Raw genomic sequence first — 13,100 nt, forward strand, 5'->3', positions numbered from 1 at the left:
TTCCAAATATAGGTATCGAAGGGTGGCATAGTGCCAAGTGTATTCAGTAGTTAATAAGCCAGGTTAGCAAAATTGTGTTGCACGTATCTCGTCATTATCATTGGCATGTGCTCGTAGAGGTCGGCGAAGAAAAAGATCAAGAAACTATAAATAATTTCATTCGATGTCTGATAGTGCATGTGAATACATCAGAATTGAAGTCGGAAGTGAGTTTGAAATTCCAAGTATTAATCAATAATCTTGTTCGAGGCGTTTTGTTGCTAGAACTTACATTTAAATAAAGGACAAGTGAACCTTAATATTGCCAATAGTAGCGAGTGGGATAAAACGGTCCCGGGAGGATTCCCCGGAAAAAGTGCTCATCAGAGACAAGTTAAAAATGCTGAAAATGGCTAAAAGTGCTGGAGTGTCGTCACAAAATCGTTTTCGGTTTTGGCTGATGAGGTTACTGTTCCCTCAATTCCCGAAAAGGAACAAGCACCAAAAAAAATTAAAGTACCACCAATAATTTTTACGGAGCTACAACGTGAGACTATTCTCGCCATTCTTGGGGAATTGAAAATTGATAAATTTTCCATTAAAATTATTTCAATTGGACGCAGACTTTTGCTAGAGGATATTGCGAATTATGATAAGTTATTGGCTTACTTAACCGCCAAAAACGTAAAATATTTCACATACCAACGGCCAGAATTGCGCCCCATTAAAATATTGTTATCAGGGCTGCATGATATGCCCTGTGAACAATTGAAGAAGTATTTGAAGGCGGACCTCAACGTTCCCTGCTTGGGTGTAAAAAATCAATAGAAACGAGGAGGTGCTAAATAAAAGCGTTTATCTCCGAAGGGGGAGAACGAAAATGAGTTCACTCAGAGCGCATAAAGCCATTATGCACCCAGTACATTGTAGTTACTACGATAATAAAAGGCGTGGCCCCACGCAATGTACAAAATGCCAAATGTATGGGCATGGTTCTTCTCATTGTCATCTCTTTATGAACTGTATGATTTGTAGCGGCGATCATCACTTTTCCCAATGCGAAGTTAACGATCGAGAACCTGATCGCATCAAATGCGCGAACTGCGGAGAACGTCACTTACCCAGCGACAAAAATTGTAAACGACGAATCGAATATATTGATTTAAAACAAAAGCTGTCGCGGAACAGTGGAAAGCAGGTGAATGTCCGAAGCTTTCTTTCCTAATTTAGTGAGTACAAACTCCATTGCTAAAATTGGTGGAATATCCAAACCTACTTACAACTAAGTTGCACGTAATATTCTTCAACGTACGGAAAATACTCAACTCAACGTTCAGTTAGCGAGTTTTAGTAATAATTCTTTCTCTGCACAGGAGCTTCTCCTTCTATTTTGCAAGAACTATCGAGTTGTAAAAATAAAAATGAACAATTCGATGTTTTAGTTAAATTGACTAAAAAATTCCTATAAAATTAACAAATTTTCGACATGTTTGATATGGAAAACTGATTTTTTTAGGTATTTACCGTCGAGCAGTATTGATATTACATTAATTTCGGAAAGCGGCATGGGGATCAGTTCTTAGTGGAACAGCTGGACTGAACGGGGAGATAGGGAAAAGGTTGGATAGAGATCGACACAACCAGGAGTGTAAAAGGGTACGTTGGAGCAAAGGAAATTGCTGATTGTTTTAAAGGCGCCGATTGAGTTGTTATCCTAGTGGGCGTGCCACATAAACCTGGAATGACCCGAGATGATTTGTTCAACACCAATGCTGGTATCGTTCGCGATTTAACTTCTGCCATTGCTAATTGTCCAAAGGCTTTAATTGCAAATATTACAAATCCTGTGAACTCATGCGTACCAATAGCCGCAGAAGCTCTAAAGTCCAAGTCGTCTCTTCGGTGTGAATATGATTTTATGTGTGATTTTGAAAGGAATATTCGATAGAGTTTTGGTATCTCGAAGAAAATGAATTAATAGATTATGTAATTATGCAACTCGTACTTTAATGGTCTAAATATTTTTATCCACAAACATAAACAGGACAACCATAAATACACGCCGAGCTCGAAGTGAATCAACGTGTAAGTGTTGTTTTTATCTCATTTCGTTTCTTTTTTTATATTTTTTTTCTTTGATTTAATTTAATTTTTCTTTTCGTCTATATAATTTTACTTTTCAATTTCCTTTTCTTCATCATCATCAACGGCGCAACAACCGGAATCGGGTCTAGGCCTGTCTTAATAAGGAACTCCAGACATCCCGGTTTTGCGTCGAGGTCCACTAATTCGATATCCTTAAAAGCTGTCTGGCGTCCTGACCAACGCCATCGCTCCATCTTATGCAGGGTCTGCCTCGTCTTCATTTTCTACCATAGATATTGCCCTTATAGATTTTCCGGGTGGGATCATCCTCATCCATACGGATTAAGTGATCCGCCCACCGTAACCTATTGAGCCGGATTTTATCCACAACCGGACGGTCATGGTACCGCTCATAGTTTTCGTCGTTATGTAGGCTACGGAATTGTCCATCCTCATGTAGGGGGCCAAAAATTCTTCTCTCGAATGCGGCCAAGATCCAATCTCCTTTTACTTTTATATATTTCCTTTTTTGTTTGGAGTGGATGAATACAACATGAATTGTGAATAATTTTTTTTATTTGAGGACTTTCTCTCTCTTCCTCCTCTATCAAACCTTAATAGGAACATCCTCTGAAATACTAGCCTGAGGATGTTAAGGATGGGAGGAAACCTCAGGAGCCGCACCTTAATAAATATCTGAGGCAGAAGAAACTATGATCGGGATTGTGATCTGTCGTGGATCTTCCCTCTCGATCACGGCACTCAGGTCCGGAGACTTACGGCTCCACACGCGCGGTTGAGCCGTTTTTTTTATTTTTAGCTCGCGTTCTAGTTGTCATAGTTAGGCCGTCGCGAATTTCTTCGTTTGTAGTCTATTTTGAAATCCGGTGCGGACTATAGACGCGTTAATTTTGTGTTAATGACACGTGAGGGATCAAAGCGCTCAAAAGACCCCCCACATTCCCGAGCCTGGCTAGCACAGAGGCGTGCAAGAACGTGTCGACCGAGCACTTTGATGGAGCTTCAGTCTTTGCGGGCGGACCTTGACGGTCAATTCCGTCACCACGTCGCCGCCGAACATAAGAAGGGCTTGAATTTGCGTCCCTCGAGAGTGCCTTCAATATTTGATAGATTTTAGCTTTTTGTGGACGAACGTAGAGCGTTTAAATCGGCTTGACAAACTGTACTGTGTTTCGCACATACGACACCAAGAATTTCCACTAAGGCGGGAATAAAGCAAAGAAGACATTTTTCCAAGAAGTCATAAAATGTCTTGTTGTATGATAAGTTTTGGTGGGCTGATTGACTAATAGAGACGGATGCTTAGGAAGATAATAAAGGCAACTCCATGGCTAAAACACCTTCTATAAGTTTACCCAACATTTGCACATCGCGATCGCAAGGAAGAATCGTATACTCATCCATAATTTCAAGAGCTTGTCCTGAGTACTCCCCACATTTTGGCAGTATAGGCTTTAGAGAGCATTACTGGTGATTCAACAACGACAATCCCTAAGAAGATAAAACAGAAAGAAATAAAATATACATTTTAAAATATTTATTCATCATGTATTTTGCTAATATCTTCATAATCTACATTATTCACAATCCGACCCTTGAGCGGACCTTTTGCAATTTCAATTGTAACACAAAATTTGTTTTCATTTAATTCTCGTAATATCGCAATACAACCACGGTAGGCACCGTTCAGCACATGTACCGGTTTCCCGATGGCAGGAATGACTGTCTCCAAATGAGCTTGATCTGCCTTGATCTTTTCGCCAGAATCCAAAAATTTTATTTTCCCGCGATATTTATCGATAACCTCTAGGACAACAGCTTTTTGTTTGTAATATTTCCCCTCGAATGCTTTGCTGATGAATTTGACAACGATGCCTTCGGCAAGCCAGTAGTCTTTACGGTTTTTCTTCTCCTTGGTCGTTTCCTCCATTTTCATGATCTCATCCAAAGCGGATTTTTTGTCAGTTTTACTAGATGAACGACTAGTTGATGGTTTGGGTTTCTTGAAAATAGAATCGTCGCGATTATCGCTATCAAGGGCTCTTTTGGATGTGGTGCCAAGCACTTCGGTTTCTGGTTTTCGTTTCGTGGACAATTTGATATCAAGTTTGAGAGGTGCATCTTCATCTTTTTTCAGTTCTGTGTAGACAGTTTCTGGTTCCTCTTTCTTGGCCTTTTCGATTTGTTTTTCAATAAATTCCATCATTCGCTCTTGATCATCTTTATCCATTTTTTCCTTCTTTTTAACTTTTTCCTGTGCTTCTAACGCCTCTGGGCTTCGATCGACATATGTAATAAACCATCCTTTTTCAGTTTCATCAACAATACACTGTCCGGTACGCCCCAGCCATTTCACATAATCCGTGAGTGTAAGCCAGCGGGTAGCATTCATATGCAAGTGGTTCTTATCAGCAATGTATTCTTGATAGACCTTATTGCAGGAGACACGTTTTGTTCCAAATCTACGACGGAGAACTTCCAGGTAGCCATCGGAAAATTCCTTGGAGAAACTGTAGATGTATTTACCAGCATTGTCGGCGAAAAGGAGAAGTTGACGTTGATGTGATTCGCTCATTGTGTGGCACTTGAAACCGTTCTCGTCTCGACATTGTTTTTCACACATTTGACAGTACCAGCGGAGTTTCTGCAGGCCCTTTGCCTTCATTTTATTGGCCAGGTACTTGGGGGTACCCACTTCAGCGCGTCCCATTTTTGCAGTATTATTTTATCTCTACACAAAAAAAAAATATTATTTTTAGAAAATGGAGGAACTTCCTTCAAAATTAGTCTTATTAAAAACGAACATTGACTTCCTCTAAAGCTAGCACTAATCTGAACTTAAAATTCATTTTTCAAGATAATTTGTACCTCTTGGCTTTTGGTTGTCATAATGTTAAAAGTAATTAAACACCCCTGATTGCAAATAAAAAGTTAATTCCTAGAGTTACGGCTAATTACATTTCTCCGCAGGTAAATTTAGGGCGTTTTCTTTTGCTCTTATTGAATTAAATTATATTATCTTCTCGATTATATAATTGTTACCCTTTTGCTTGGAGCATAACCACTTTTCTGATGAAAGACACACGTGGTCCCCGAAACAATTGTATGCTAAAGAAAATAAAACAAGTCGGAATACCAGAAGCTGGCGCTTCGAATATAAAGGTTTTGTGTCCATCTTATGTGAGAAACTTTCTACGCACATTTTTTCATTCATATCTGACCCAAAATATTCCTTCATTATTAAAAGAGGGACGAAGATGGCTACGGTTTCTTACCAGGTCAGAGGCAACTCTTTAGACGCTGCCTCACCTCTGCCCTGGGAGCAGCGTGACCGAAGCAGCTCGCAGGTGTTATACGCCCCATTTTATAATTCGCAAAACACGACAAGGGTACGAATTATAATCGACGTAAATCCGCCTACAGTTCAGACCAATCTTGGCCGGAGCTAGACAACTTTCTTAGGGATTCCTAAGTCCACATCCACTTGATGCCGGAACGGACCAAATGGAGAGCAACTGGCCTGGACACCGTATAGAGGCAGTTCCATGATTTTCTCAGATTTTTCGGTTGGGTTCTCAGAATGAGTCCGCTAAAGAAATCATAATTTTCGGGGATCAAGCCAAGCCAGTAGTACCCACGATGGAGAATAAAACCTGGGAAACGCCTGCTCAACCAACACCAACAGCTCTACTACCAAACCCTATCTCCACCTCCACGTGGTGACCGCTGGGAGCTCTTTCTTAACGAAAAGCTACAGACAGAGAAGGATGAAGGCGAGTCTCCCGCGCCTAAAAACGGGACAAATTGTACCAACTGGTCCTCCAGGTTGGGGGTTGGGTAGGGCTGACAACCCTACACGGAAAACAACTTGTTACGAAGTCACAACAGGAGCCTCGGACTGGACGAATTATACAACGACGAACCCAGCAACGACAAAGGAATAACGATTTGCGCATTTTCTCATGGAACGTGCGCTTCCTGTACAGAGATGAAGCTGCTGAGCAGCTAGCCGATACCCTGTCCCAATATAGCGCTGATGTAACGGCGTTACACCAGATGCGTTGGACAGGGGCCGGTTTCCTGGAGAAGAGCCGCTACAACATATATTATTAGCGGCCATCCAGTAAACCATGTGCTCGGAGTAGGTTTCTTAGCCAGCCAAAAAATGAAATCTGCTGTTATCGGCTTTGAAAACATAAGCGAAACATAAGCTGAAGCCATTCACAACACAGCCCTTTGCAACACCTATAGGAGGGAAATGGATGCCGCAATAATCGCAGTCAACAGAGATCCTGGAGATGAAGCTTCAACAAATGATCTTCACAATCACCTGAAGAACGTTATCATAATTACGGCCACAAACATACAGAGTCGGAACGGCTGGTTTGACGATGAATGTAAGCTAGTAACCGAACGGAAGAATGCTGCATACCGAGTAATGTTTTTTCAAAGAACGCGGGCACGCCCAGAGACTTATCACGAACTCCGGCGAACGGAGAAGTGGATTCACAGACGGAAAAAGGAAGCCTGGGAGAACAAACAGGTCTATGAACTAGAAAAGTACAGGGAGCAACCGCACCAGACGCGCAAGTTTTACCAACAAGTCAGCAGGATGAAGCCTTATACACCTCGAAGCTCATCCTGCCGAGACAAAGAGGGAAATCTGATTTCCGACAGAATGGGTATATTGGAGCGATGGGATGAGTATTTTGATGAACTGCTTAACAACCAAAATATCCTCGAGTTGGAGGTCCCGCCAACTGAAGACGACACACAAATGCTTAAAAACCATAAGTCGCCAGGAGCCGATGGAATTACATCCGAATTGGTTAGATGTGGAGGTGACCCTGATCAATATGCGAGGCCTGATAAAAGCAGCAGGATCACTCTCAAGACCATTCGACATCAACAACGGTCTACGACATTGGGATGCCCTATCATGCGTCCTCTTCAACCTGGCCTTGGAAAAAGTGATCCGTGATGCTGGAGTAAATACAAAGGGTACGATCCTCTTTAAGTGCAGCCAACGACTGGCCTATGCTGAAGATATTGATATCATGAGAAGAACGGCCCGAGACCTACAAACTCCCTTCATCCAGATCGAGCAGGCGACAATTGGTGCGAGATCTTCTGCTGCACATCAATGAAGGCAAGACAAAATATATGGTAGCAACGTCAGCACCAAAAACCAACCAAGCAACAACACCAAACCGCACTGGTCAAATGGAAAAAATAAAGATAGGAGACTACAACTTTGAGACCGTTGATAATTTCTCCTATCTAGGGTCGAAAATCACAACCGATAACAGCTGCGACGAAGAAATCCGCGCACGGTTGTTGGCAGCCAACAGAGCCTTTTTAGCTTACAGAAAATGTTCCGCTCCAAACGTCTCACCATAGGGTCAAAGCTCTTACTATACAAGACAATGATCTTGTTAGTCTTTATGTATTCCTCGGAGACTTGGGTTCTTAACAAAAAGAAACTGCAAACTCTTGGCCGCGTTCGAGAGAAGAATCCTCCGAAGAATTTTTGGCCCCCTACATGAGGATGGACGATTCCGTAGCCTACGTAACGACAAAATCTATACCATGACCAACAATTTGTGGATAAAATCCGGCTTAATAGGATACGGTGGGCGGGTCACTTAATCCGTATGGATGAGGATGATCCAGCCCGGAAAGTCTATAAGGGCAATATCCATGGTAGAAAAAGAAGACGAGGCAGATCCTGCCTGAGATGGATCGGTGGCGTAGGTTAGGACGCCAGACAGCTTTTACGAATATCGAATTGGTGGACCTCGGCGCAAAACCGGGATGTCTGGAGTTCCTTATTAAGGCAGGCCTAGACCGGATACCGGTTGTTGCGCCGTTGTAGGATGCTAAACTTGGCACCGATCATTACTCTCAAGTAACCAATGATCGATGCTGATTACCAGCCCAGATTGTTATCCTTACGATTGGTAATAAGGGCCCCCTCCGTTTTTTTGTCCGTCAAGTCCAGTCCAACCATTCGTAACCATGCTTTGATAAAATGACTGGTTACACTTTTATAAAGTTTCACTTTCTTGGGGTGCTTCGCAACTACCACCATCCGCAGTTCGTCTGTAAAGCCAATCAACGTCGCAACCAATCAACAGGGGCCCCAATACGGAATCTTGAGTAACACCTGCCATCAAAATATATTTTTTCGGCCCTAACTCTCAATTATCCGAACTAAGTAACCAGGGACAGCCAGTTTAGTCAAGGTTGCTATTGCATCGGCCTTAGAACGGGCTCTCCGAAATCTATGCTCCCGCTTCGATAGAACACCTGCAGCCGCGAAGAACGGAAGCAGCCTGTTGTAAATCACCCTCTACAACACCTGCCCAATCCCGGAGGGTAATTATTCCCAATTCGTCCATAGATTTCCTATAACTCCTTCTCGGTCAGTCCGAAGATGGAGAAAACGTCCTATTGAAAGGTTCGCTGAGGTCCACTCTCTTCGTATTGTGGTAAAATAATTGCAATTCTTGTAAGAAGCCTCCTAAGGTTTTGTACATGCCTCAAATGAAAGGAACCTCTTGAAATGTACAAATGACAAGACCTTAGGCTACACAGTGGTGAAAGTAAAAGGACTTCGTCCGTACGTGGTGGCATCGTCAGCAACCAAAATAAAAGCAACAACAGCCAAAAGCACTTTCCAATTAAAAACAGTGAATTCTACAATTTCGTAAGCAGGCAAATTTATCTGGGGCACCGTAACCGTTAACAGTTACAGCGACCGTTTGGTTGTGGATAAAATCAGGCTCTACAGGCTGTTGTAGGCGACTAACCAACAGAATTCGTATGGGTGAAAATAGTCCAATCCGAAACATATCTATAGTAGGAAAAAAGAGGTGAAAGGGCCCGAGTTAGACGAATGTCATAGGACAGGATGGCAGGCAACTACTAGGGATATTTAATTGGTAGACTCCGGCGTAAAACTCGGATATCTGGTTTGGTGCTTTGATTTTAGGTTTCAATTGCAATTGCGACTCATAATTGGCAGCACCTTGTTCATCGCCGGCAAACCGAAACTCGCCTGACCGTCGATGTTCTTTTTTCGTGTTCATCCCCCTGACCACGACCTTGGGAGAACTCCTCTATGCGGATTGCCTTAAGGAAATTTGACTCTTCATTTTCTTCAGTTTGAAATGGAGGGATGGAAGCCTCACGAGAACTTTCTGGAGTTGAGCATCGTTTATACATCGAGGAACAATGAACTATATAAGGCCTCCCAATATTAGGCTTTGCTAGATGTGAACAAGCTTTACTGCCTTTTCTCGCACATAGTCTAGGTGCCCCATGAAGCTAAACTCAAGGAAGTCAAGTAAACAGCCGCCAATTTTCGTTAAGTACTTTGCACAAATGTTTTACCTTAACTTCTCTAGATCCCAAGCGATCCCAATTAACAAAAGTAGGAAACTAAGCCTCTTAGTGCCACTCCAGAAAGTCGAACGTCAACCTTGAAACGAGTAAACAAATCAAAGAGGAAAATGTATGCACTCACCTCGAATATGTGATAAAAGTATTGAACCGATAAAGCGAAGCTCCTTCCAACAAAAATGTTTTATGCCACCAACAGCTCCCAATAACAAGATTCCTTCACCTATAACCCAGGAGCGATGTTTACCAAATTCACACTCAAGCACTTGACAGTAAAGTTGACAGCTTTCAATTTGACATTTTCCAGTGCTCTCAGGTTGAGTTTTGACAGTCAGATTTTTTTCGAGGTATTGCTTGGGAGAGTTATTGAGAAAAATGACGAAATCTACAGAAAAATATCAAAAGCGATAGCTCAGTTCGATTTTCTCACGAAATATGCAAGAAACTACACTTTAAGGCGACTAAAGTAAAATACCATTAAATTCTCAATAGTCAATTTATTCGATAGAAAATTTCTTACTTATTCTAAATCATTGTTCATTAAAAATCACTCCACGCCCCAGTAGCACATTAAATCTTATTATCTTCCACAATATTATCACTCGAAAGGGAACCCAATTCAATTTGTAAACTTTCTAAATGTTTAAGCAATTCTTGGTCAGTGATCTGATCGGGCGGAGGCAGCTGGACAGTACTTGTCGGCACCGCAGGGAGTTCCTCCGGCTTCACGCTAATGTCTTCCTTGTCATTGGCAGCAGACACGTTATCGAGCATCAGATTTTGAAGTTCCTGTTCGAGAGCTTGCTCTTCAGCTTTGTCCATAGGCTGAACAGAGGAGATTGATTGTTCCACTTCGTCGTGTATCTCTAGAGTCTGAAAGTGGGCGTTCCATTAAGTAAAAAGTTGTGATTAAAATCGGGGCAAAGGACTTACTTCCTTGATTGTGTCCACTACTTCATCGATGCTGTCTGTATTCAATTTAGAACTTGAAAGCAGGGATTTCAGCGTTTTCGACCCTATCGAGTAGGCATCCAAAATCGATTCGTTGCCTCGAGTATCATGTATGCGAGCAAGCAGAGTTTGCACGTTATCTAAAGCTTTGCTGTGTTTTTCTGTAACAAGAGATTCCCTTAAGTTTCAACACCAATGTAAACAGCATCCCCACAGACCTAAATTGCTTTCCCATTTATGCTTCTTTCGCAAGTACGACTTGGCTACAACTCTCTTCCCTTGTCTTACGTTTTCCCTTGCCAGTCGGTCAAATTTCACGACTTCTGTTTCAATTTCCTCCATAGTTTGCAAGAGATCCGCCTCTGTTTGTTCTAAAGCAAATATTGCCTTGTCCGCGTCGGTTATTGGGGTGGCAGCTGAGTGTTTTTCTGAAATTCATGAAGAAGTTATTTCCCCCGAATAAAGTTCTATATTCAACTTCAAACCTGGTATTTTGACTAGATAGATGCGTCGCTGCCCGTCCACTACTTTGAATTCCAAATACACTTTCTCCATGCTCTGCAAATTAAGAAGGTTTATAAATAGTCCTTCTTTGCTCAGCTCAACTCCCTGAGTTTCCGAAATTTTATCAAAAGTGACGACGGTGCCGGCAAATTTCTCCAAAATCTTTTTAAGGTCCTTCGACTGCGACTGGAGTTTGGAAATAAATCTTTCTATAATTCGCTTGTTAACCAAAACAAAGACTTACTTTCAGCACATCCAAGTGAATATATTGAACGTCCTGCGGTTCTGTGGGTGCTTGAAACCTGGGCAAGCCCCATTGCAGAGGTTTCCTCACGAAGCTATTCACCAGCCACCCCGACCAGGTATTTTGCGGGTCGTTTATGAAGTCTGACTGCGGTCTTAACGTCTTACTAGCAACTAGATCGGCCATTACAGTTTCTACTGCGCACGGCAACTTGTCCTTTCGTCGAAATGCCCATTTCAACTCTCGTTGACAGACGCAAGGCGAACCCTTTTCATTGCAAAATCGCACGATCATGTCCTTCCAGAACTTGAGTTTGCCGTCGTAGTTCTCTGGATTCACCTTTCTGGGTCGGAAGGGCGAGAAAAGCACGTCCATTCGAGTATCGTCCGACCAACATTCCGGTAAATTTGCTAATTCTCCTCCTAATTTCGACATTTAAATAACTTTTCTCGGGGCACCATAAAAAGAATTCCTTCTATTTTGAAAGTTCTAGTTGACAGCTGTCGCCAAAGACGCAATTGAACGATCGCTTTCTTGTTTAGAAGGAATTTGTCACTTGCGTCAGTGCCTCTCAAACTGTTAGAGAATTTGAGATTCTAAGGGACATTCCCCGTAAAAATTGTAGGTTTTACAAGAATGACCGTTAGATTTTTGACTTACTTCCGCCATCATTCATTTGAATAGAGACAAGTTACCTTTCAATTTATTATTATTACTTAATTACAAGTTTACTCAATGTATTCACAGTTTTAATCTAAAACTCTCCAGAGTGAACAATAAAACTTCATACACACTCATGAAAGCTAATAAAAAAGAAAACCGGCGTAAATTAGCTTTCCTTAGGCAGCCTGGTCTGATTATGTTTCAGGTGGAAGTTGCATAATTCGGCAAGTCCTCACACGACCTCCTCGTGGTGGCCGCTGGAAACCGTCTTCGGACGGGCCAAGAATGTGTAGGGCCGGGCTAGGAGTAGGCTCATTCAACTGACGAGGATCTGCTTGTCTACTGGTCATGTGTTACGGCCAAGTAGATCTGGCAGGGGATGGACCGAAACAACAGCCCGGGGATTGTCCTCCCTGCACTGGAGAAAGTGCTATTATGACCCCAAACCAAGGTGGGACAGCATACGCCGAGGACTGCTTGGCCAATGGGGAACTTGGTCTTTAATATGCGAACTCTGAATATCTTGGGCACCTTCAGTTTCAAATAAGATCCTTACCCTGGTAGCCAGGCCGGCCAGGGTGGACATTCTTCCCAGACTACTCGTGGGACCAAGACATGAACTCAATTAAAAAAAAAAAACGACGACGATAGAAGAAGAGGGGGTGATGTCAGATGCATCATCGGAGAACCAGCTGCTTGCATCCTGCCAGGAGACAGTAGCCATCAAGAGCAGTACACTCGGATGCGGCAAACGAATTAGTGGTTTCCAGCCTGGAATCCAATACCGTCAAACTGGGTGTAACGATTACCAGACATAGTACTCCTAACCCGAAACCCTCGACGTCGGAGGATCCCTCAAAAGTGACTGGTGCACGGCAGAAATTACCGACATACGGAGGAAGTGTCATAAACTCCGCCGTTTGGCGCAACATTTACACTCCAGCGAGGAGGCATGCGTCATAAAGGCACAGTATAGATCAGCAACAAGGAGCCTCGGCAGCGCTATAAAAAAAAGCAAAGCTCGTGGCTGGCAGAACCTTGTCAATGAGGTGAATGAGGACCGGTGGGGACTTGGCTATAAGCTTGTCACGCGGAAATAGGAACTCTGAGGAAGCCCTGCATTAAGTACCGACTAGATGGATCGGATTAAACGGGCAATATTCCCCAGACATCCTCTATTGTTTGATGTCAATAGCGCGAAAAGCGTCGAGGATTGCCTCCTTTTCACAATGAGGGAGCTCGAAGAAGT

General features: G+C 42.7%; 2 protein-coding genes across 2 annotated transcripts; both read right to left on the minus strand.

The window, feature by feature from the left end:
- Positions 1-3,607: 3,607 nt before the first annotated feature.
- Positions 3,608-9,775, minus strand: LOC119648722 (DNA/RNA-binding protein KIN17). Its single transcript, XM_038050534.1, has 2 exons — positions 9,614-9,775; positions 3,608-4,816 (listed from the first exon to the last, which is right to left on the minus strand). Exon 2 carries the CDS (start codon positions 4,793-4,795, stop codon positions 3,623-3,625), a length of 1,173 nt encoding a protein of 390 aa, XP_037906462.1. The 5' UTR covers positions 4,796-4,816; positions 9,614-9,775; the 3' UTR covers positions 3,608-3,622.
- Positions 9,776-9,971: 196 nt separating this feature from the next.
- LOC119648720 (charged multivesicular body protein 7) lies at positions 9,972-11,766 on the minus strand. The gene is made up of 5 exons (XM_038050529.1): positions 11,189-11,766; positions 10,926-11,130; positions 10,659-10,868; positions 10,423-10,601; positions 9,972-10,362 (listed from the first exon to the last, which is right to left on the minus strand). The coding sequence occupies exons 1-5, from the start codon at positions 11,621-11,623 to the stop codon at positions 10,060-10,062; spliced, it is 1,332 nt and encodes a 443-aa protein (XP_037906457.1). The 5' UTR covers positions 11,624-11,766; the 3' UTR covers positions 9,972-10,059.
- Positions 11,767-13,100: the final 1,334 nt, after the last annotated feature.

The sequence above is a fragment of the Hermetia illucens genome, chromosome 2, assembly GCF_905115235.1.
Source record: "Hermetia illucens chromosome 2, iHerIll2.2.curated.20191125, whole genome shotgun sequence".
In the NCBI taxonomy this organism is placed as follows: domain Eukaryota; kingdom Metazoa; phylum Arthropoda; class Insecta; order Diptera; family Stratiomyidae; genus Hermetia; species Hermetia illucens.

Coding starts and splice junctions, on each gene's coding strand:
- LOC119648722 (XM_038050534.1), bottom strand. CDS start 4,795: ATGGGACGCGCTGAAGTGGGTACCCCCAAGTACCTGGCCAATAAAATG.
- LOC119648720 (XM_038050529.1), bottom strand. CDS start 11,623: ATGTCGAAATTAGGAGGAGAATTAGCAAATTTACCGGAATGTTGGTCG. Junction 10,869..10,925: donor CTATCTAGTCAAAATACCAG/GTTTGAAGTTGA, acceptor CATGAATTTCAG/AAAAACACTCAGCTGCCACC. Junction 10,363..10,422: donor TAGTGGACACAATCAAGGAA/GTAAGTCCTTTG, acceptor GCCCACTTTCAG/ACTCTAGAGATACACGACGA.